This window comes from Ornithodoros turicata, chromosome 6 (assembly GCF_037126465.1).
Source record: "Ornithodoros turicata isolate Travis chromosome 6, ASM3712646v1, whole genome shotgun sequence".
In the NCBI taxonomy this organism is placed as follows: domain Eukaryota; kingdom Metazoa; phylum Arthropoda; class Arachnida; order Ixodida; family Argasidae; genus Ornithodoros; species Ornithodoros turicata.
The window spans coordinates 4,487,579-4,510,835 of NC_088206.1; the positions used below are offsets into that span (position 1 = coordinate 4,487,579).

At 46.2% G+C, this 23,257-nt stretch overlaps 4 protein-coding genes across 7 annotated transcripts; 2 read left to right on the forward strand and 2 right to left on the reverse strand.

Moving 5' to 3' along the window:
* Window positions 1–1,106: 1,106 nt before the first annotated feature.
* LOC135398870 (MRG/MORF4L-binding protein-like) lies at window positions 1,107–6,301 on the reverse strand. 2 transcript variants are annotated; one of them, XM_064630403.1, is made up of 5 exons: window positions 5,959–6,301; window positions 5,531–5,652; window positions 5,227–5,469; window positions 3,585–3,897; window positions 1,107–2,885 (listed from the first exon to the last, which is right to left on the reverse strand). In XM_064630403.1, exons 1-5 carry the CDS (start codon window positions 6,062–6,064, stop codon window positions 2,740–2,742), a joined length of 930 nt encoding a protein of 309 aa, XP_064486473.1. In that variant the 5' UTR covers window positions 6,065–6,301; the 3' UTR covers window positions 1,107–2,739. The 2 variants fall into 2 exon arrangements, with proteins under 2 accessions (XP_064486473.1, XP_064486474.1); XM_064630404.1 differs by lacking the exon at window positions 5,959–6,301 and adding an exon at window positions 5,788–5,872.
* Window positions 6,302–6,491: 190 nt separating this feature from the next.
* LOC135397573 (probable ATP-dependent RNA helicase DDX43) lies at window positions 6,492–17,590 on the forward strand. Of its 3 annotated transcripts, none has more exons than XM_064629175.1 (19): window positions 6,492–6,651; window positions 7,122–7,322; window positions 8,066–8,208; window positions 9,510–9,701; window positions 10,156–10,254; window positions 10,332–10,413; window positions 11,402–11,502; window positions 11,590–11,645; window positions 12,373–12,426; window positions 12,519–12,583; window positions 13,276–13,386; window positions 13,450–13,591; window positions 13,740–13,928; window positions 14,631–14,690; window positions 14,765–14,832; window positions 14,905–14,970; window positions 15,051–15,158; window positions 15,224–15,298; window positions 16,780–17,590. In XM_064629175.1, the coding sequence occupies exons 2-19, from the start codon at window positions 7,141–7,143 to the stop codon at window positions 17,030–17,032; spliced, it is 2,046 nt and encodes a 681-aa protein (XP_064485245.1). In that variant the 5' UTR covers window positions 6,492–6,651; window positions 7,122–7,140; the 3' UTR covers window positions 17,033–17,590. The 3 variants fall into 3 exon arrangements, with proteins under 3 accessions (XP_064485245.1, XP_064485246.1, XP_064485247.1); XM_064629176.1 differs by having other exon boundaries at window positions 7,125–7,322; XM_064629177.1 differs by lacking the exon at window positions 6,492–6,651 and adding an exon at window positions 6,711–6,815 and having other exon boundaries at window positions 7,125–7,322.
* A 1,133-nt stretch (window positions 17,591–18,723) lies between these two features.
* LOC135398873 (T-cell immunomodulatory protein-like) lies at window positions 18,724–22,019 on the forward strand. The gene is made up of 4 exons (XM_064630406.1): window positions 18,724–20,197; window positions 20,296–20,652; window positions 21,372–21,629; window positions 21,696–22,019. Exons 1-4 carry the CDS (start codon window positions 19,166–19,168, stop codon window positions 21,834–21,836), a joined length of 1,788 nt encoding a protein of 595 aa, XP_064486476.1. The 5' UTR covers window positions 18,724–19,165; the 3' UTR covers window positions 21,837–22,019.
* LOC135398874 (thioredoxin domain-containing protein 15-like) lies at window positions 21,660–23,114 on the reverse strand. The gene has a single exon (XM_064630408.1). The coding sequence runs from the start codon at window positions 23,079–23,081 to the stop codon at window positions 22,254–22,256; it is 828 nt and encodes a 275-aa protein (XP_064486478.1). The 5' UTR covers window positions 23,082–23,114; the 3' UTR covers window positions 21,660–22,253.
* Between the last annotated feature and the right edge of the window lie 143 nt (window positions 23,115–23,257).

Sequence of the window (23,257 nt, forward strand, 5' to 3'; positions counted from 1 at the left end):
GATCACCAGTTGCAGAGACAATGTTATGTAACACTGCCATAGCAACAATAGCCTCAAGTGCTGTACTAAGCTTGATGCGAAGCCCGTACCTGAGAGCAGGGAAGCGCCGCTTCCAAACACCAAACATTCTCTCTACAGTGTTACGGGTGCGTATATGGGATGCGTTATATCTTCGTTCGGATGTTGTACGCGCTGCTCGAAGGGGTGTCATCAGGTATGGCCGACAGGCGTATCCGCCGTCACCAAGCAGAAGTGACTGGCCATATGTGCCCCGTTCGAACTCCCCTTGCAGCAAAGAATTATTGAAAATCGTACTGTCATGGACACTCCCCGGCCATCTGGCAACAATATTTGTGATTTGCAGGTGTGCATTACACACAACCTGCACATTCAGAGAGAAATATCCTTTCCGGTTTCTATACAGCTCTGCTAGTCGACCACCTGGAGACTGAATTGCAATGTGGGTGCAGTCCAGAGCACCGACAACAAACGGGAAGTTTGATATGTTATAGAATTCTTCCGTGGTGGTAGCCCGCTCTGTTGCTGTTGTCGGAAATTTAATCATGTCCTTTGACAGAGATGCCAATACACGTGACACTTTCTTAACAATGCGGCATACTGTAGACTTATGAATGAAAGAAAGGTCCCCAAGAACAGCCTGAAATGTGCCTGTCGCATAGAAGCGCAGCGTTATCAACAGTTGGTTGAGTGGCAACACTGGGTTGTTTCTGTTGCTTGCGTGTGAAAGTTGTGCCTCAAACAGTCCAAGAACGTGCAGAGTCGCAGCTTTCGTCAAGCGGAACCTTTGCCTAAATGCCTCATCATCCAACCTGCTAAATGGGTCATCTCGTGGGCACATTTGCCTTGGCATTGCTTCCCTTGGCAGAAGAAGAACGTCCTGTAGATCTTGAATGTCACTGTCCTCAGACAAGAACCCAGACAAAAGTGCAGTCATTTTGTTGACCAACAAGAAGTCGCAAGACGACCTCCAACTGTTTTGTCGTCTGCAATCGCAGCTGAAGCTAATTCGACAGCATGAAAGAGACCGCGATTGATGAAAATTTCGTTTTTACATTACAAAAAGAAAAACGTCCAGGAAACAAGTGTGAAAGACTACAGCTATTTATTACATGAGGACTGTACAATACATCGCTGTTGGTCTGCATTCGTCTGTCTGCGTAACATCGTCTGCGAAGAATCCCGGGTTACAGAAGTGAACAACTTTCGAAAGCAAAAACCCAGTGTCAGAGTAATTAAACACTCATTACGCGGAAAAAGTTAATTTAGCAAGGGCTACCGTACGTTTGGGCAAACACTGGCAACGCAGAGATCGTTCCGTTGCCACTTCTCTCATCCGGACCCAAATCACAGCAATTTATGAACCGTGCACTGACGTATTTCACTTGTATCGATGAGCTGCGCCGTGAACAGCACTTCGTAAACCACCACATTCACATACGAACACAGGCAGCCAACGCGGCTGCTCACATATGTTTAGCTACCACATCTACGGCATTATTTTACACAATCTGTGCTCATAAAAGTTGAGCGCGCACACACACACACACAGCACCTCACAACAGTCAACATGTCCGCTTACACGAAACCATTCCGAGGACTTGAAAATGCGCCCATCCTTCTTGTCAGATGCAACTGTATCAACAGAAGAACCGTTGACACTATTCTTCCTCGTAGTAATGACAGAAATTCATTTGTTGTCGCCTCCGCACGACTATTTCAACAAATAATCGAGCAAACAGCTGACGGCATCAGCGCGGCTCCTCGCCCTGAGCCGCCGACGAGGGCGGTTCCGCTGAGTGGAGGTTTAATAGCAGTTTGAGGGCGGCGCTAGTGTTGAGCTCGTTTGGTGCAACGCTCGGAAACTGGAACCGAGCTCAACTAGCTCTGCGAACTCGGTTCTGCGTTAAGCGTCGTTGGTGCAACCGGGGGTAAATGTCCTTATGAGCTTTATGTAAAGATCACACAATGTGCCACCTGTATTGAGTAATAGGCGAGTACGGCATGGCGGCACAGGTAGACTTTTATAGGGTAACACCCTGTATGTCCAGATGGAGGGCCCCTGGCATCACAAAGAGACAGAGACAAACGGTTGTCCCACTAGCGAAATTGAAAAAGAACCTGTAATTGCTACCCGCCCGTAGTTTTGTCAGGTAAGGGCTCAACACACGAGGGCACAACTGTAATTGTGCCGCTGCATTGTACCATGCGCATATTACATACAAGCTGCACTTAGGATGTGATACCAAGTTCCTAGACCCCGTGTGAGAGCACAAACAAAAAATCTGTTTGTGCCAACATATAATAGTTACGGTTCATGTACAAGTTTCTTCCGCACTTTCAAAGTGCATCCCACTTGTAGGTTCCACTGAACTGCGCAGTTCAAACAACGGACTCGTGCATGAATGTCGAGGGACCGCAAGTTCTAAGCCACCCTACGCTCTAACTAATCTACATAATCTTCATTCTTGGATATCAAAAACATGCGTGTGGAAGTTGTATTAATTCTCTTTAAAGAGCACACCACATTCTCTGTGCATAATATCTAACAGCCAACACTGTGTGTCTAGTGTATCATAGTAACAGCATCCAGGTTCTATTTGAAACCAGGGAGGTTACGTTCAGCTTTCCTGATTACCATGATTCTATCTGATTCTGATGCGATTCTATTCTGGAGTGCCACGAGGAACCACAAGAATAAAACATACAGACACCTTTGGGTCATCTTCGACGTTTACTGTGCTGCGTTACCATGGGACTTGGGGGTTTGTTGTTCATCTGGTCCTGCCTACGTTTTGTGGCACCTCGTTTTGCACTGCTATCCGCGTCGTCCTTGGCACTGCGATTGCTGCTACTGCTGCTTTTCCCTGGAAGACAACGAGCAAGTTGCTCATATTATGAGCTGTCTACATGCTCTTGCGAGGACAGTTAATTTCGTTTCTAGTATTACTATTATTAATCCCTCACGGATGACGACCTGTCTCGGCATTTCAACTACCAACCTGCCGGCACCCTCAGACAGTTCTGAGCCCACTACCCAGAGAACAGTGGGCAAAGGTGTTACCAAGGGGTACAACATAGCTGGATCCAATTAAAATAGCCCCAAATTATTCTATTTAATTGCCCAATTTACTCTCGTAATTAACACGTCCCAAACTTGGCCACCCAAATGTTTCTACTTTCTTCATACAACCATAAAAAATCACGAGTGAACACAATGCCTCCAAAAAAATTAATGGAGCTTCATCGAGGGTTCAAGCACCTTCCTCACACAGCACTACAACTGGACGTCGAGGCAAAAACTATTATATGAACCAGAGTGATGTAACAATGGTTGTGACAGCACTGCCTTGTTTGAGGTGTCAACCAGGTTAACCGGTATTCTGATTCAACTTATTTTTAATTTAGACTCTACTTATAATACTACAGGTTTTCCTGACGATTTTAATCCAAGTGTCATAGAAATCAATCCGTGTGCCATGCAAACTTTATGGGGCATGGATTAATTTAGCTGGCACTCGGATTAAAATCGCCGGGAAAACCTGTAGTTAGCACGGTCATCTTACCTTTCTCAGGGGCCGCCTCATCTTGACTTCTGCTCCCTCCGGTTCGTCCGGTCTCGGACTTGCGACTAGTGTTCTCTTTTGCCGAGCGCGGTGGTTCCGCACGCTTCGGCGTGTCTTTGCTCTCGGCTTTTGGCGTCGACGTTCGAGACTCTTTGGATTCTGCCTTGCTCTCTGTAGCCTTTACAGCCTTCGGGGGCGGCTCACTCTTTGGCTTGACTTCCGGCTTGGCTTTGCTCGTCGGAGTGCTGTCGCTGCGCACTTTCCCGTGGGCGTGTTCAGGCCGTACCTTCCCGCCCGTGCTCCGAGGTGGTTCCTTTAAAGCGTGACAATGTGTTTCGAAAGATGGCAAGAAAAAATTGTCAACGTGGCTTAGTTCCCGTATGAGGCTTCACTTATGCTACACATAAAAGGAGATTATGTCATCGAGCTAGAAATCCTGGTTCTAATGGTGGCAGAGACTAACAAATAAGACTCCATACCTGCCAACCTGACGAACTCAAAATTCAAACTCAAACTCAAAAACATAGCGCAATGGGGGGAGGGGGGTACACCCTGCGCATTAATTTTGTGCACTCAAAATAGCATTGCCACCGACTGTATTGCGAGTCCTCTACGTCGTATGTAGCCACTACCAGGTGGAGCTGCGATGCGCTATCGTTGCTACCATCAACCGCAACTGCGAAGGCGAGTTGTGTCAGGCTCTCCAACATTGCATTTTGAGCGGTCTCAGCCATTTCACCGATGATCCAAGCAGTCTTCGTCCGTCCACACCTATAGCGCTTCGATTCGTCACATTTTGGCAATGTCTTCCGAAACAGCGGTCACACAGGGCCGTTTACGCTCCGCGGCTGGTTGTGCTCAACCAGACAACCCGTGAAGAGGCACTTGGTACGTATGAGGAACACGTGCACATATTTCTTCTGTTTGGTGAGCGCCTGACGATAGAACGATAGCACGTCTTCTCGAGAAACATGGACACAATAAAACACGCAATCTGCTGTGACCTCCAGCCATGGATGGTCACGCCGCGAAACACGTGTTACGAGATGTCGAATTCTTCAGGAATACGTTCGCGCAGCTTTTAAAGGAAAACGAGAGAAGAAAAGCCCAAGGCCCCAATTTTCTTGGAGATTTGAGGGCGCATCCATACAATTGGGAGGTTGAACAAAATTCGGGAGTCTCCCGGATAATCCGGGAGAGTTGGCAGGTATGAAACTGTGCTTTCTACGGTTTGGTATGGCACCAGAAACTGTGCACCGCAAGATACTGCTGCTTCTGGGGCTTCCCCTGTACCTGTTTTTTGCGTTTCACAAAAAATACAACGCGGGCAATCTTGCAACTTTCCCTGTCCCCAAGTACGGGTGAAGCAAACTTTTTACGGTCTTCGTACATCACCTCCTGGGTATACTTTGCCCAAAAATGCAAAACACATGTAAATGATGTAAACATGCAAGTGAGAGCTAATATGTGAATTAATGGTGCAATAAGCGATCAACCAGTATCCCGTAGATGCAAAACCGGATTCGAAGCTTCGGAAGTTACCCTACATTAACCCGCATTGTTCTTGGTGCACGAGGTTTCACGATTTTTTCTCTCAATTATTCGGTCACGTCTGTGGCAAAACGAGAGTTGGTCACCCCACCTTTCGAGACTGCTGTTCGACCCGGGACGTCTTTCCCGACGACTTCGGTGCGTCTCCTTCCCGTTTGGGGGTATCGCTCGAATCTTGGCGCTTTGACGGCGTCCGCACCTGTTCGTCATCCGAGCTCTGTGCATTCTCAAGAGGCCGACCACCCGCTCTCTGACACAGCAGGTCCCGGAATTCCGTTTCCGGTAAATTGAAATCTCTTTCATTGTTTGGAAATGGTAGGATCTCAGATTCATGCTGCAACAGGAGAGTTTGTCACACACACAGCCTTAAGACAGCCATGTTTTGGTCGACTTACCAATGCAGCCATGTCATACATGGTGTCTAGGTGGTCCCAAATGATTCGTGAGTGAATGTCCTTGTTTAAAGATGTGCTGAACTTCTGATGAATGCATGCCATTTGAAAGTACCTGTTGACCCCTGGAAAAACGAAAGTGTACGTTAGTCTTTTGGCCTAATGCGAGGCTCCTAACACTAAAGCTGTGACATTCTCCAAATTTCTGACAACGAAATATGGTCTTTGCGGGTCTACTCGGCGAGGAAGTGTGCCAGTACCTTAGTGTAGTTCCTTTTCATGCAATATATCACTAGAATGAAGCACGTATGTGGGGAAGAACGAAGCCTCGAGCAAATGCCGGTACATGGGGAACGCGCCCAAGACAATGATTGCATTAATTTTCATCCCTTTAAAAAGTTTCCCCGAGATAATATAAGCATCAAACGTACCAATAGGTTTGTGGCCTTTCATGGCGTGAAATAATTGCACTTCGGTGTCGACATTCCAGTCGACATTTTCCTCACTCTTGCCGTTTTTCTCTGTTGCAGTCTCCATCACACTCAATCGAGCTGCTACATACAGATGCCTGTTGGCGAACGATATTTTTTTTCTTCTGTATTGACGCCAGGGACAGCTAAGTGTCAACAAACGGCAACTTTTACAGGCTATTCTGATGTTCTTTGCAATAAATTATACGATATCCTTTGAAGCAATGTTTTTATTTCAGACTAGATTACACTAGCGTTGTCCACCGCAAGAAATCGCACTAATAATCGCACCATCGCACATCACTTGTCGGCCATGACTTCTGGTTATAAGTTTCGTATTTCATGGCAGGAAACTAGATTTTATATTGGCGAAGCAAAATATTACATGATATTAAAATAACTTGATGAATAAAACTTACACACATTTTGAGTTATTTAGTACACGTTATATTTTAATAATTGCAGCGCATATACGAAAGTAATGCTTCTTCACATGCTGCTGTTCGAAGCTTGCGTGCTGATTTTTAGTGATGCCGCTGTATTGAATTGTTTTACGGAATGGCACCAGTTTAGATTGGTAACATCACTTGCAAAGAAAGACAACAAAACGAATTCATCAACCGAATAGACGCCCTTTGAACACCTGTCGGAATAGTAAGTATGGAATGAACCTCGGAACGACCTGCGTGCACGCTTCGGCTGCTGTCAACCGAGAATGGAAGACCTGGAAAAACTCATTATATGAATCTAGTGACCCCAGGCTCTGCCTTTCACAGTGCTTATCCCTCCTTAGGTGTTTACACACAATTCGGCAACCTGTGAGTGATGACGCTTATGTTCTAGCAAGTAATTGTCTCGCACAACTGAAGCTAACGTGTTTTTTATTTTTTTATTCCATTTATTTTAGCTTACTGCAAACCTTTTGGCTAGTGCTTTTGTGTGTTGGTACAATGCACCCGCCAACCCTGTACTGGCTTCTTGAAGTTGTAGTCAACATTCATTCATTCATTCATTCATTAGCTCGGAATGTACAAAGTGCATTTACATTAAATAAGGCATTCTTTGGTCGAATGGAAAAAGGTCGTAAAAAAATTCCGCAAGAAGTTACAAAACGAATTGCTCAGTAGGTAGCTACAACCTGGGATGCCGTGGCAAGGAAGCAGCGTGCAGACCCCAGTCCAGTACGAAGAGGACATCTGGGTTGAAGAGCCATACACGCCTCCTGTTCGAAGTGCCGTCTATTCTCGAAGCGGCTTTTCACGCAACAACGACTCCTACGAACAACAGCAGAATGGCACCTTCGGCCACCGTAACTTCCCTGATGGGTAAAGTTATTGCACTCTTAGTACGACGAGAAAGGGCGTGTACATTTTTGTGACGCGTATTTTGTTTCTGCAAGATGGTTCACCCATGTCATGCGTATTCTGTTTGCGCAAGTCGGGCAGTGTCCTTCCGTAACTAGCACACAGTGTCTTTATTGCGGTTTCATTAGTGGGGTTGTACACCTCTGATATAGACCACTTTATTGTTTGCAAACAAGAGGCGCCATCTGCGTGTGCATGGGGTTCGTGTGGGCAAGACACACCGAACGTAGCATGTGAATGCTTTCTGCAGGTTGCAGGTCTGCCATGTTGCACTACCACCTGAAGGAACCAAACAATCGTCACTACAAGACGAAGTTGTTTATAAACGGTATACAACATGACGATACCTTTGTGCTGCACACCGACAACAAGATAGCCCAACCACATAACACGTCGCCGATCACAATCGTATTGTAGGTTATCTTCTTCCCCCCCCTCGCGACGGCGTCCATGTCACCCACGGTTTCAGTGGTTGTTCAGTTGTACGTGGTTCGTTCATTTTTATTCTTACATCGCGACAATGTTTTCGAACATTTGAACGAAACAGCAAGCAAAACAGTACTAAGTCTGCGAAGTCAGGTGAAACACTGCCTACTACTTTTACACTACTAATACACTACTTTCAGTTATGCAAATGGAATGCGTTTGTCTTGGGTGAACCGCTCCGCATGTGTTCCAACTTACATTTTGATTCTACCTTGCAGAAGCATCGGAAGAGGAAGGAGCCGCGGCGGACGCGGACGCTCCGAGGGCGTCACGGACTGGAGGAGAAGCGAGCCCCGCGAAAATGAGAACAATGACCTGACCATCTTCCCAGTGCCTAGCAAAGACGTCGGGAGGATTATTGGTGCGTTTCCGGGAAATCTAGTACCAGTAACACCTCGATAATTCGACCCCCGTTAATCCCCGATAATTCGGACGACTCGCGCGGTCCCGGCAAACGTCTGCTACGCGTGTCCATGGGAACGAACGCTCGTTAATTTGGCAGCAGTCGCGTGCACACCGGATTCGGACAATCGCGGCTCGAGGGAAGCGTACCGGAGCAAACAGCAGCAACAGCATCACCATTGTCATCAGCACCGTCACGTCAGGTGCCATCTTGAAGCGAAATCTCGTTTTTAAACCACGTGTATCAGTCAGTCTATGTGCTACGTGCATGCTTTTTTTGGCATAGCTGACAATGGATGACAATTGGAAGATGCTGTTCTCCGTTGGATTATGAACTCACGCGATGGACAGCTACCCCTGAGTGGACCCCTGAGTGGACCCCTGATCTGCACCCCTGATCTGCACCCAGGCCGAGAACTTTGCCGCTAGATTGGGCATCGAAGCCTTCAAAGCATCGGAAGGCTTATTTTGCACGGATTAAAGAATGCCATGCACTTGTCCGCGGAATTCCATTAATTCGCGGATTAACGACGGAAGCCCTTGCAAACTACACTCTCGCAGTTCTTTTCGCAATAAAAGTACGTTGATGATAGCACGTTCACTTCGTATTTTGTTGCCCGTTCGGTAATTCGACATTCGGACAATTCGGACGTTTTCGTCGGTCCCGTGCAATCCAAATTAACGAGGTTTTACTGCAATTAATTTGACCTTGGTCAATTCAATTTTTTCCGTAATTTGGCCGCGGGTTACATTTGTACGTCGAAAAAAGTTTGTGGCTTCTAATGTGAGGAGCAGTCCGTGTCGTATAATTTGATCTAATCCGATATGCATGCGTACATACATACATGTCACTCAGCAGCTGAAAAATACAGTCTGGGACCCCTTTAAAAAAAGAACGAGTTGAACTCTCACCCGAAAAGCATGAGCTTAGCTACTCCACGGTGGCATTCCACCCTTAAGCTGTAGTGCTCTCCCACCATTTGCTTTATTTAGTCTTCAAATAATTTACTGGTGGTCGAATTTGTGGAAGTGTACTGCACCTGGAATATTCTGCAACTCTGAGTTTTACGGTATATACCTGCGAGCGCGAAAGCATTGACAGTATCTTCCTCGAAAGTTCTTCTGTCACCTTTTGTAAAAATTTGTTGATATCAACATTCTTGTACATCCAACTCCCCCACTAAGCTTGAAGGTATTCACCCGAAGAGCTCTGACACCAGGCATGCTCTGTAAAAGTGTGGTATGAAATATTTGATGCAGGCAAAGGCGGCTCAAAGATCCGAGAGTTGGAAGAAGCGAGTGGAGCTCGGATCCGAGTGATGCGAGACGATGAAGATGGTGCAAGTGACGATCCTTATGAGGCCAGGGTCCAGCTGAGAGGGTCCTCGGAAGCTAGAGAGAAGGCCAAGCAGATAATCGAGGACTTCATTAGCCCCACAAGTTCAGCTAAAGGTACCGGGAGATAACTACGGAGTTGGACAATGTCTTTGCATTGAAACGCCATTGGAATTTGGAATATTGACATCCGAAATGAGGCTGCTGAGAGAGCTTTTCATGGAACACTTACAACGCGCGTGTGGAGTTGTCTATGCAGTGCGTAGGTGTAACAGTAAACAATAAAGTCTAGCATGTTGACCTGTGAGAAGCATTGTCACTGTGTGGAGTTGCTGCATGGCAGTATTATCAAAAGGCTCTGTCATGCTGTCCCTGAATGCATAAAAAAAAATTGGTCCAGCAAGCAGTTTCAATTTCATTTCGTTTATTTTACCTGTCGTTTTACTGAGAAATCTTTGAAATCTTGACATCTGAATGTAAAATCTGCAGAAGAGCAATGAGCATATCTAATCTGTAGCGTGTAAAAATCACCTGCCTGGGTGACTTTACAAGCGTTTTTTTTTTTCCTTAGACAGCCAAGCCAAGAGTAGCCAACCGGAACCTGCACCATTCGTAGACTGGGCCAAACTGCTGGCTGACAGCGACCGGCAGCGAGAGGAAAGGTGGAAAGGTACTAGATCGGATGTCCTTCCGTAAAACCTAGTATGGCTCGGTGCTGTGTGACATCATCTCCTGTATCTGTTTCAGCATTGCCTCCCATCATCAAAAACTTCTATAACGAACACGACGATGTGCGCAACATGAGCAGGGAAGAGGTTGCACGCTTCAGGTGGGGACCGTTAGAGATGCCCTTCTTTCCCGCTTTCCTCCTCGCCTTGGCTTGTGCTCCAGGCATTTCTACCACTGTGCAGATAGAGTCCCAACATGCAAATATGTCCATAAAGGTCCTATCCTGATCCTATATATAAAGGTCCTATAGGTATATAGGTCCTATAGGTATATACTAGGTCCTATAGGTATATAGGCCCTATATATATATAAAGGTCCTATAAAGGTCCTAAATGTCCTCTATCCTCTCGTTATGCAAACATGTCTTTTGGTGCTTTTGAAACATCTTGTAACGGGCAACTTTTTATTCGTGCAAATGAGGGGTGGTTGCCAGGACAATGAAACGGTTGTACCGATTAAAATTAAAGGAATCTTACTCTAGCTAACAGAGTTGCTATTTGCTAGGACTGTTCAAAGCTTCCGATAACTGTCAAAGCTCTCGGGTGCTTTGGCGTTAAGTTGACAGAAAGTACTCTAGAAGCTCTCTAGTGCTGAAACGCTGTTGCTGTTTCCGGTATGATGTCATCCAGGGGCTCGATGCTGAACTGGACGTACCGTATGTTATCGCTACTTTTTTTAAGTTGGCGCGCTCCAAACGTCGAGCAATGGCAAGTGAAAAACCATTTCAGTAGACCGGGGTTTCAAAGAAGCGACACGATTGGTCATCCCGCGGGAGCTTGCGACGAATTACAGGGAAGCGATGCCTTTATAGTGCAGTATGGAATAACAAAAAATTGTGCATCGAGCACCTTTTTGTTTTTTGTTACCTTAACTAGTTGTCACACGGACAACAGTTCTTTGTTCACACGTGGTGCAGTGTCTGACGTCTTCCCAACGTACTGATCATGTGCAGTGTAACCGCCACGCCCTCTCAATATGTGAGAAAGAAAATCGGAATGATCTGTCTCTCTCTATGTGGCGAGATTGCGATTTGTTGCACATTTCGAACGTTTTCCACTTTCACGGATTACGTGCATCCGCCTTCTCAGGATGGAGAACAACAACATAGTAGTCACATCTCTGGAAGAAGACGATGAACGTCCGTTTTCCAACCCCGTCCAAACCTTTGAACAGGCTTTTGGAGATCATCGTGAGTCCTCTTCTTGTCTGGAATTGATCTCACTCCTCTGTTTCTCTGTAATCCCTCCGCCTCTTCTTTTTCTTTTTTTTCTTGCAGCTGATATACTGGACGAAATCTACAAGAACAAGTTTGAAAAACCATCCCCCATACAGGTGAGTTGTTTGTTAGAGCCTCAAGTTTTAGGGTTTTACCCGATTCTTCCCCGAATTTGCACCCCGAATCGAAGGGTTACGTCTTTAGGGTGAAACCCGATTTTTTCAGAGCCGCTAGACTACATTTACGAGGAATGTCCACGTATTATTTGTACATCTTTTCCAATTGCCTTCACCAACAGAAATGAGATTACTTTATAAGTCACACTTATGTTTGGAAGTGAATCCCCTCCGCAGACGCGGAGCCACAACAGTGCCACAGCAAACGAGTTCGGCAGGCTCTCTCCCGCGGTTGACCGTGTGGGAGTCCGTGATTGGTTGGTGACGCAAAACATCATTTGGGGATGAGTCTGTCCCGTTTGCTGTAGCCTCGACGTTTGCTGACGCATTAGACGAAGGGGAGAATTGTGCTGATTTTGCTCTTTGAGCTGCTTTTTAAATAGTGGAAGCGCTTGAGTTACACAGTCTTCCACATGCATATTTAGGTAGAGTGGAACCCCCCTGCTTTAACTCTGTGCACTCTATTAGACAAAGTACGACTATCAGTTTAGTGCCCCTTTAAGACTGAGGGAAGAGAGAGACAAGGCTGAGTGTAAAGTACACATGACAGTCGTTCCATGTCTCTTTGTCCATCAGTCTCAAGGAACCGTTACATCCTTCGAATCTACACCAGCTTTGCTTGAATCATGTACTCTTATGTTCGATTTCTTAATTAATTTCTTTTCAGAGCCAGGCCTGGCCCGTGCTGCTTCAAGGGCATGACTTAATTGGCATTGCTCAGGTAATAAACCCCCGCTGTCTCATCATTTGATGCTTCGGTTAGCTGCGCAAATGTTCATTATCTACTATTGTTGTTTTTCTTGTTGTCTTCAGACTGGCACGGGAAAGACGTTGGCTTTTCTGCTGCCCGCATTCATACACATCGACAGGCAACCCGTGTAAGCTTGCCGCAGCCTCTTCATATGCATCATACATTTTTGTTGTGCAGTACGTTGTGTACTTTTATGGTGCGCTCAGTTTTTACCTTATTTTATGGTCTAATTAATTGTATTTTTTCGTTTTTGTTTTTCTGGAGTTGCCCGTCGACAGTTGAACCTCTGTGTGCAATAAGGAGATAAGTCGAAAAATCGCAAACCGAGAAAACGGGCCTTATCTGATTGTCCGCCCCATTGACACACATGCATTTCCCGTTTTTTTTACCATGCTGTGGCGGGCCAACAAATTACAATAAGGTCCTAAATTTTCATTGGCAGGTGCATACTGGTATGTAGATGTTATTGCAGTAAAGATAGTAAAAAGTGGATAAGTCGATCGACTTATCCCCTTACTGCATACAGAGGTTCAATTGTGAGCGTAAATATGTATTGTGCACCTTACGCAGACCAAATTTTGCTTCACTGCCACGCGAAGGGAACCGCAAGTTTTCTACGTGGTTCAAATCTAGCACGTAGCTGGCAAGGAGCTAAGTGGCAGGCAGTCATTATGGAGATGCAGAAGATGCTCTTGCTGTAATCGTAAATTAGTGTTAGAGCCTGCAGTAGAGGCACATCAGCTTGAGGGGGTGCACACTTTGATTTTCCTTATTGACATGGCAAAAAAAGGTGCACAAGGTTTTCGTGAAAACTTTCAGGCCGAGGGCCGAACGAACGGGCCCTTCCTGCTTGGTGCTCGCGCCCACACGTGAGCTGGCTCAGCAAATTGAGCGAGAGGCCAAGAAGTACAACTACCGAGGTATTAAATGGTGAGACCGTCCGCTCCGTTTGTGAACTTCGGACCCTCTTTCTAAACCGCTCTCCTCTTGCAGCGTCTGCGTGTACGGTGGTGGAAGCAGACGCGAGCAGATTCAGATCATCAACAAGGGGGTCGAAATTGTGATCGCCACACCTGGTCGGCTCAACGACCTCGTCATGAATAACATCATCGATCTAAACTACGTCACGTATCTGGTAAGAAGATTACCTGATATACCGTGTTTACTCGTGTATAGACCACACTTTTTGCGAAATCTGAGGATGCAAGGGAAGGGAGCTTTGAGAATGTAATCGAAAAATGGGCCACGCAGCAAGGCCTGTACCGGCGATTCTTTTGTCACAGATCTTGGACGAAGCAGACCGCATGCTGGACATGGGGTTTGAACCACAGATCAAGAAGGTCCTGTTGGACATCCGTCCAGACCGGCAGACTGTCATGACCAGCGCCACCTGGCCTGAAGGTGTGAGGAGGCTGGCACGGCAGTACATGAGCAATCCCTTCCAGGTTTTCATCGGATCACTCGACCTTGCAGTGAGTGTCAGCTGCAGTACTGATTGACAACACCCACAACTAGTGTCGTACATTTTTAGAGTCTGAATGATTCTCAAGAATTTAGCACATAAAAATCATGGGCTTATCTGCAATTTAAAGTGATGTCTGGCTTTGTAAGCATTTTGGCGGAAGCGTTTTCTAGGCACCAGCCAATTGGGCCACGTACGCACATTTTGAAACAGGATAACTTGTAATTTCGTTTTTCAGTAATGAGTTACTTCGCTGAGAAAGTGACTTGTAACTGTAACTACTGAACTAAAGCTGGGGTAGCGCCATATTTTTGCGATATGTTTCCATGCTATGAACGACTTTTGGACGTTGACGACGCTGACGTTTGTGAAATTCCATACAGGCATTTCCCTCCAGTATACCACAAAAGTGTTTCTTTGCCGCCTTTGTGCCATTAAACCCATAATCGCTAATATATATATATATATATATATTTTCTTTTTAGAAACATGAGCTTGCATTTTTCGCGTATTTAAGTTCCTGACTCAACAATGGCCTCCACCAAAATGCGAAATCAACGTTTTTTATAATAGTTCATTGTGAGAAGGGATGCGTCCTGATTGAAGAGAAGCGCTAAAAATGAAAAAGAAGATCCTTGAGAGTACTCAGATTTCATTTAACTTGCCCATAACTGCTGCAAATTAAGTTTTGCAATCATCACCTTTGTCGTAGGCCGTCCACACCGTGAGCCAGAGGGTTTTGCTCATTGACGACAGCGAGAAGCGGGACAAGGTAATTTAGGGCCTTAATTTCAACTGGTCCATCCGTTTTCACTGTTTAATCTGTTCTCCGATTTGGTATCGTAGCTCCTCGAGTTTGTTCAGACAATGCAGCCAGATGACAAGGTCATAGTGTTCTTGGACAAGAAAGCGATGTGAGATGCTTTTTTTTTGTGGAAAAGCTTTAAAATGTGTCAATCTTATACTTATTTCATTTTGATGCTAAGGGTTGATCACTTGGCAAGCGACTTCATTTTGGCCGGCATCGAGTGTCAGTCCATTCACGGAGACAGGTAATACTTGATTGCATACCTGTAGTTGTTCTTTGTCCTCAAAATGGAAGATTTTATGTTCATGAGTTCTGTTTTTACAGGGAACAGTGTGATCGTGAACAAGCCCTGGAGGATCTTCGAACTGGGGCAGTACGCATCCTCATTGCAACCGACGTGGCTGCGAGAGGTCTAGACATAAAGGATATTACGTGAGTAATGCCACATTTAGTGTGTCTGTTTCTTGACTCATAGTGGGTTCTACGCACGTTTTCAGGCATATCTACAATTACGACTTTCCTAGGAATATAGAAGAGTACGTTCACAGGGTCGGACGGACGGGACGTGCAGGGTGAGTTTGATGCTGATGTGTGGAACTCACAACCGTTTCGCTTCGTTTCATACGAGGTTTCAGGGCCTCTAAACTGTATGCTTAGACCTTTACGTTACTTAGACCTTTACTGTACGTTTCCTGTCGAATTGTGCAGAAACACTCTAATAATGTACGTCACACAGGTTTGGATTCCGGATTTTGTCGAAAGTGACTGGGATGCATAATCGGGTACTAAAAATTGGTTTTACCCCAGAACCTCGGTTCGTGATAATCATCGACTGAATTTGTGCCTTGGCACCCTTGGTTTTTCTGGGTTCTACTTGATCTGGTGATTATGCAAACCAGTTAGTAGAAACAAATTTTACCAGATTTAACCTAAAACATTATGCTCTATGTATAATTAGTCTGAATGCAACCACATTCTACACTTACGCTTGTTAGGCAATCTAGTAGAGCTGTGCGAATAGCAAAATTTCCATTGCGAATAGTTACTAGTTAGTTAGTTGCAAATAGTTAGTTATTGTACTTGCACTGCGAATCGAATCCGAATAATTTCTTCAGAAGGCGAATCAGATTCGAACAATCAGAGAAGGTCCAGTTCCAATAATTTCGAATACCTCATGGTGAAATATTTTTTTGTGTGTGTTGTGCTCATTAGGTGATGTTCTGCTCCAAATATGTGAGCCTTTTCAACCAGCATAACATATCGTGAGAGAAGAGTCCCTCTGTGTTGTGTATGGGCAGACTGCATTAGTGGGATGAACTGCATTGAGAGCTAGTCAACATGTTTCATTCAGCTTGCTTTGTTTGCATCTCCTCATTTCTATGTTTCTTGTATATTTTTTTTAGAAACTCCACATATTTCCATCAGTTACTGAACACAACTCTCAAAGTTGGGAGTGCAGTTACCGGAACCTTTAACGCCCAGAGTACAGTGTTGACCATGAGCTTTAGTGACAGAATATTGTAAACAGCGTAAAGAGGGCCTAACGCTCGGAGTAACGAGCTGAAGCCGACTTGCAGAATGGAGTCGCACCAAAAGAACAATGGCAGTAACGTGAAGTGGGCTTCACCTAATTCTTGAATGTAATGAGGCGAAGCCCACTTGCAGAATGGCGATAACGATATACCTCGCTTGAGTACCATTCAAAAAATATTCGAAAATTTCGAACACTGAAAATAGGTTGCGAACAGCACTCGAACAGCATCAGATATTCGTTTCATATTCGAAATTTCCAATATTCGTACAGCTCTACAATCTAGTGATTATCGAGCCAATTGTAAGGCATGGATATATACTACAGGTTTTCCCGGCGATTTTAATCCGAGTGCCAGCTAAATTAATCCATGCCCCATAGAGTTTGCATGGCACGCTGATTAATTTCGATGGCGCTTGGATTAAGATCGGCGGGAAAACCTGTAGTTGGAACAAATAAACACCGTAGAAGTGCAACCAGGTAAGCCCCCTCAGTTGATGGATTCTCGCTTGGTACGTGCAGACGAAGCGGGGAGTCAATAACCCTCATCACGCGGGAGAACTGGCGACAGGCCAGAGAACTCATCAGCATCCTCGAAGAAGCGAATCAAGAGGTCCCCGAGGGTCTCTACTCAATGGCCGAACGGTACGACGCCTGGAAGAAGCGCAGGGATGAGGAAAGGCCCATGCGCGGCGACCGTGACAGGAACGGCTGGGGAGGCGGCGGAGGAGGTTTTCGGCGCGGCGGAGGGGGTCGTTCGAACAACCGCTGGTGAATGGATACCAAAGATGCTTTGTGTATAGATTTTTTCTTCCTTTTTTTTTTCTTTATGTTAAGAGACTTTCATTCCAGAAGGCTGGTGCAGATAGCAAGTTTTTCTGCAGTCATCAGTGTTGTTACATTGAGTTTGTTGTTTTATATTGATCTGTATTGTCTAGGATGGAACAGGTACGTTATATGTAGGATGAAAACATAGCCAACAAGTTTACCTCTGACCTATGGGACAGCCTTCATCTTGTACAGGGTGTTTTGTTTACGTTGTGTATTAGAAGTTTGCGGTGTGCTCTCCATTTCATCGGACGTTGACTGTGTTTTTGGTAACTTTAACGAGCTCTGCGAATGCACGATGAACATTCGCTCAAACTGGGCATCGCTACACGTGTGCATTTGTAATAAGGCATGTTTTTGGGGATATGGGATGTGTGGGGAGCTAGAAACTCATTCCACTGTACCAATACCTTTGAGCATCTGTGGTCAGGTCACATGTTTCTAATGTGCAGAATCTCATACGAGGCCATTTTTTGTACCAAAATAAAACTTCCTTCGAAAATGCCACCTGCAACAACACGCGTGAGTTGTCATGATCTCGTGCACATCTTGAAAGGTGACTGTCTGGAGGGCCGGTCAGCATTGTGCAAAAACTTGTGTGCATAGTGTTCTGGTTAGCTGGGGAAAGTGTGCTTTGAGCTCTGCACCAGAAAATTGTTAAAGCTATGCGAATATTCTGATTTTTCAAGTTCCCATCAAGTCTTATTAGCTTTGGTTTTTGTTTCAATATCCGCGCAGCCCTAAGGATTGTATCACAAAGCAGTTTGCCAAAACTGGCTGGAAAGGCTTTGTGGCTAGAGCAAGGTGCACATAGAGATACACATCTGAATCTGTGCACTACTTTATGCACCCGATGTGCACTGAGTGAAAAACTTGTTGAGCAAAACGCCTGTTGCTTCTTGTTCGTCGTCTTCCCTCAATCTCAAAGAATGTCATCTGCCTCGCTCAATGGCGTAGCGTAGGTCCCCCAAGGTCGCCATTTTCCCATGTATTTGATCCTATCCCGATGCGTGCAATGCCGGAGGCCGCCCTTAGATACCCCATTGTTACCAGACGTTGGCTTGCGTGGATTGTAGCGCGCTAAAGATCCAGTTGAAGCACAATCCAAGCCAGGCCAAGTCACCGAAGGAGAAATGGACGACTGCAGCGCCTGCGGCGCCTGGTACGACAGGTACGCTTTGTGATGCACGCAGCCGTGCACTAGATCCTTCCGATCGCTCAACACGTTTAAAAACGGACCAAAAAGTGAAACACAACAGAGAAAGTTGTTATACGCGTTTTATTTGGACATATAAAGACTAGATTCATTCGCGGAAGCAACAAAAACATTTTGCTGCTAAACTTAGCGCGCTGCAGTGGTCCGGAACGGCAACAGTGGGGTATCTAGTGGCGGCCTCCTTCATTGCACGCTTTTCCGAGGTGAGTTTGGGGGACCTGGTAGCGGCGTAGCGTGAGGGGGACCGTAGGGGCGGTTGGCCCGGGCACAAGATTTTTTGGGAGTAAGTTATCGATAGAGAAAAAAAGTTTGAAATGAAAACAGTAAAACTGTTTATCACTCGAAACAAATCTGATTTTTTTAAGATTGGGCGCTGTTGGAACGATCTTCTGGGCGCCTCAAAGACTGAGGCGATTGAAGCGTAGTTCGATATACCACGCCGGCGTAAAATTGTGTGCTTTGGCAGTAGACTGTGTTCAGACAGCAACGGATATTCTGAAACAAGCAACCGAAGCGCAAAGTCCATGAAGCGCTTTCTACTGGATGGGTGGCGATTCTGATGCATGCATGCCCGTTATGTGTCTTGTTTGGGGGCGCAATACACGTTTTGCCCCGGGCACTGGGAACCTAATGGGCTGGTGCGAGACTGCCTTGCTGGCCCAATGGAATCCTACAGAGTTTCTCAGCAAAAATGAGTGAAAAGAAGACTCACTTCAAAACTTGCGCCAAAAATACGCCGTTTTGCTTGAAGCGAGAACGTCTTGAGTTGACCGAAGGTCACATTACAATCCAATCCAAGACTAATCCAATGTAGGACAAGTATGGTGGCTTACGTCGCAGTCGTAGAACATTTCTGAAGTTGTGATGTTTTTCACGCACTGTATATTTTCTCTGGAGCTACTTTACCTCGTGCACTATGTTCACGGCTTTCGAGACGCCACGTCGGACGTATTCGGGAGCGATAACTTAGGTGTCATTTCTGCTTTTGGCGACCTCAACTCTGACAAACTGATCGACATATTCAGGGTGTCACCAGACTTTCACACCTTGGAGTTTCTCGTCGCCAGTGGCACAAAGCCATCGTTCGAAACCTCCCAAACCAAGTGCACCGTGTCCGGGATTATCACGAGTGTTATGCCGGGTGATTTCGACGGCGACTCAGTCATGGACGTTCTAGTCACAATCGCAACCGAATCAACCAAGCCCAGCCCACCTGAACTTGAAGCCCGCATTCTGTGGGGTCGGCTTCGTATGGGAATCGATTGCACAAACACAACGCGGTTCACCGTAACCCACCAACCTTTATTATTTGATTTCAACGCCAACAGAATAGTAGACGTATTGTCTGCCAAACCCGGAAACAAAAGCGTCCGAACCGTTTGGTCTTTTACTCCATACCGTACCATAATCGAACACCAATTGGTTAGTAAGGAAGGTATGGCGAAACCCCATTCCAATTCGTACGTCGATATCAACGAAGATATGACAGCCGATCTAGTGATAACCGGAGAGACGGAGTTCGAAATATATCTTTGGAGTGGAAACGGGTCATTTTCGGATCCGCGTCCACGAAGTTATCCGAAGGACTCTGCCATCCGAGGGCAGTCAGTGTTTGTGGATGTAAACGCGGACGGAGATCTGGAGCACATCATGCCGGTCTGTGTAGGTAATACGGATTGCAGACGCTCGGTAGTGTTGGCGTACAACAGCACCAGCTGGATACCATGGTTAGAAGACTTCAAAGATTCTCAGAATGAAACCTGGAGGTTCCATCACGAGTCCGATAAGGCCGGATTGGAGGTCCCGGTGATGCTACGATCCGGTGATGTGGATATGGACGGATATCCCGACTTCCTGGTTGTCCTCGAAGGTCGAGATACTGTCTTGAAAAAGAAGGTGCGTGGTTCTGTTTATGCGGTTAAAGTTAACTAACGTCAATATAGCCAGTGAATGCAATTGGTGCACGATGGCTCATTATTCCCGTACCCTTTCAGGTGAGGCGCGTAATCGTACTCTTGAACACTGACTGCTCGTGGTGTCCCTTCGGACGTAAGCTAGTGCCTTACTGGAACTACGGAGCACTGGGATCGTTCAGCCACGTCCATCTGGCAACATTCTTCGACATCGACGAAGACGGGCTCATGGACATCCTGCTTGTGAACGGTTCGACCGACGCGCCGCGAATACATGCGCTGAAGAGCCAGTTCAGCGACGACGCTTGCTTCATCAAGGTTCTGACGGTCAGCGGGCTGTGCTACAGGGACTGTCCAACGGGACAGATAGCTTACGGCACCAACCAACCGGGCCCGACCGTGCGCTATCGCACCACTAAGTCTGACGGGTTTCCGCAGGTAAGTTGGTCAGACGTTTGTAGAGGTATTTTCTGCACCATTAAAGGAGTACAGAGGGCCATCCAAAAAAATTTCAGATTAAGACATCTGATGAAAGTGTGTGTGTCATTATACCGAATAGCGCGAAATGTTTTGATGTGTGCAATTTCTTTCCCAGAAAAAAAAAAACTCGCATAAACATAGCTCCGTGGGTTCGCCCTTAACTCGCCACTCCAGCTATAACGGGGATGAGGAGGTATGATGCCACGTCACCGATGACGGTATAAGGAGAACTCTTTCTGGTTCACCAACCAGTGGGGGTCAGCGCCTTGTCCCTTTGCTGCCGTAAACCAGTTTTGCCAGTTCTCCCGAAGAATTGGGGATAGAAGGAGCGGCCGAAGCCTTACCGAGCAAGGAGAAAGGCTTTATCAGAACCCCGAACAGCCGAGTAGCAGACAACATTTCTCTAGGCCAATCAGCGAGCGTTCTCCTTATAGCGTCAGCGCGAGGTTCCAGGCAGATCACAGTCTGGTACTGCTCTTCACCACCGTCGCGCACGGTCGCTTTTTGCGGCGTATTTTAAATTCAATTCCCGCGATAATTATGACTCTGTGGCGTAAATTACTTCGCATGGTGCATCTTACTGGCCTACTTAACAGTTTTATAGGAAGGAAACTGGGTGTTAAAAATGACTTCTGCGCTACTTCAATACCACCACCCTTCATCTTCACGTCTCGCAGGAAGGCTGCATGGGTCAACTGTCGCAATCTGCACACTTTTCGCTCCAACTCCCCTACGTGCTCTTCGGACTGGGCCAGTCGCCAAACTTTGTGGACGTCCTGCTGGTTGCGCTTCCTTCCAACTCCAGCTTGAGCCATCCCAGCATCCATCACCAGTGGACGCAGATCATTCCAAACTCTCAGATGGTGGTCATCCCTTATCCCAAGGATTCTGCCCAGAAGTGGGTCAACAAGCTCTTTGTCACCCCAGGGAGACAGGTGATGATTCTGGTCTTATTTCGTTAGATATAATTTACCCAGCATTTTCATTTATTTCTTTCGCAGGTGTTAATGACGTTTGTAGCCCTGGCAGGCACATGCGTCATCTGTGCCCTCATCATCTGCGGATTCCATTGGGTCGAAAGGAGGGAAGACCGCCGTGTGAAGCATCAGGAGAGGCAGCAGTTTCACTTTGATGCAATGTGATTTGCAATCTCTCACCGCTTTTACCACCTTATTGATTCTGTCCTCACGCATCCTTGCTTCGAGCAGGTGGAATGATTTTTTGTTATTTATTGCACTGATGCACTGTATAGTCACTTATCTAAAGTGGCATCGCCTTAGAATGGAACGTTATTGTGAATGGAAATACATTTATTACACAGAAACTGCCGTTCGTTTTCCTCAGAGCGCATAGTTTCCGCTGTCCATGCTTTTACCATCTCTGTACACTATCACTTTTAACGCTGTACACATTCTTGCAATACAGGTAACTGCAAGATTACAAAGCCGCTTATTCACAACTTGGCTGCAAACAAGCGCAGTCCCGACATCTACCATCCTTGAGAGCTGCTCGTTGTCTCGCCTTTCCGAGTCCCAATGCACACAGTTGCCAGAGCAGTCTTAATCCTCGTGCTCATGCTGTGCCTCTCGCCACGCGGTCTGAACACTAGTCGATATCTTCTTCCAGTAACTTGACTTGAGGAACGTGCATAGGAAACACAGAATCGTAAAAACCCAAGCAGCTAAAAGAACCCAATCTATCGACTTGAGGGCCACGTCCGGGATAGGCCCTCCCGGCAATGGATCGACTTCTCGTTCAGGAGCTAGACGTGTGTGCTTGTTAATGAAGGCCGCTAGACCTTCGATGGATGGGTGGGTGTCGTTGAATTTTGCAATCGCACGGCCGTTATGGAAAAGCAGAATACTCGGTACTGCAACCAAGCCGTAACGCATGTTCAGCTGATTTGACTTCACGACGTCGACCGCGAAAAAACGTATACTCGAGAATGCGGCAGGTATGGCGTTCACGTACGGTGCGGTCCTTGCGGAAAACACGCAGTACGGCGAGAAAAACGTAACGATAACGCAATCTCCAGCCGAAGCATTTGTACGATTTACAGGAGGTGTCAGTATCTGCAGCAAAGTTGTGCCGTTGATAAGTACGAGCGTGTTATTTTCGTCTGGTTCCAGCGTCCTCGTTACGCAAGAGATATGACTTGATTCGTTTTTGGGTGACGTCTGGTTCGTCTCTGCTACGGGTTCACTTTGTTGTATTGAAGTTGCGTTCTCTGTGGGGGTGTCTGCGGCTTCTTCTGGCGTCGGTACGTCTTCTGTGATGATTGCCGGTTGTGGTGAGTTGGTTTCTGAAGTTTCTACGATGAGTTCTTGGCAGTTGTTGGCGAAAAGTGATGCGAGAATTACAAAGATTTGGAATTTCAATGGCGCCATCTTGAATAGACGAGACTTCTGTTGGCTTGTGGATCAGAAGACAGCTAACTTCTGCAACGTTTCTTCTTTTTTTTTCGCGACCGCTTTTTGTAGGATGTTGGTTTGAGGAATTTTTGTGTTTTTAGTGGAAGTTTTTAAGAGACTAGGGGCTCCATTAATGCAAGTCATGGGTGATA

Coding starts and splice junctions, on each gene's coding strand:
- LOC135398874 (XM_064630408.1), bottom strand. CDS start 23,081: ATGGCGCCATTGAAATTCCAAATCTTTGTAATTCTCGCATCACTTTTC.
- LOC135398873 (XM_064630406.1), top strand. CDS start 19,166: ATGTTTTTCACGCACTGTATATTTTCTCTGGAGCTACTTTACCTCGTG. Junction 20,198..20,295: donor ATACTGTCTTGAAAAAGAAG/GTGCGTGGTTCT, acceptor GTACCCTTTCAG/GTGAGGCGCGTAATCGTACT. Junction 20,653..21,371: donor AGTCTGACGGGTTTCCGCAG/GTAAGTTGGTCA, acceptor CACGTCTCGCAG/GAAGGCTGCATGGGTCAACT.
- LOC135397573 (XM_064629175.1), top strand. CDS start 7,141: ATGCCGTGGCAAGGAAGCAGCGTGCAGACCCCAGTCCAGTACGAAGAG. Junction 14,833..14,904: donor TTCTTGGACAAGAAAGCGAT/GTGAGATGCTTT, acceptor TTTGATGCTAAG/GGTTGATCACTTGGCAAGCG. Junction 14,971..15,050: donor CAGTCCATTCACGGAGACAG/GTAATACTTGAT, acceptor CTGTTTTTACAG/GGAACAGTGTGATCGTGAAC.
- LOC135398870 (XM_064630403.1), bottom strand. CDS start 6,064: ATGGAGACTGCAACAGAGAAAAACGGCAAGAGTGAGGAAAATGTCGAC. Junction 3,898..5,226: donor TCGAACAGCAGTCTCGAAAG/GTGGGGTGACCA, acceptor CACGCTTTAAAG/GAACCACCTCGGAGCACGGG. Junction 2,886..3,584: donor TGAGGCGGCCCCTGAGAAAG/GTAAGATGACCG, acceptor GTTGTCTTCCAG/GGAAAAGCAGCAGTAGCAGC.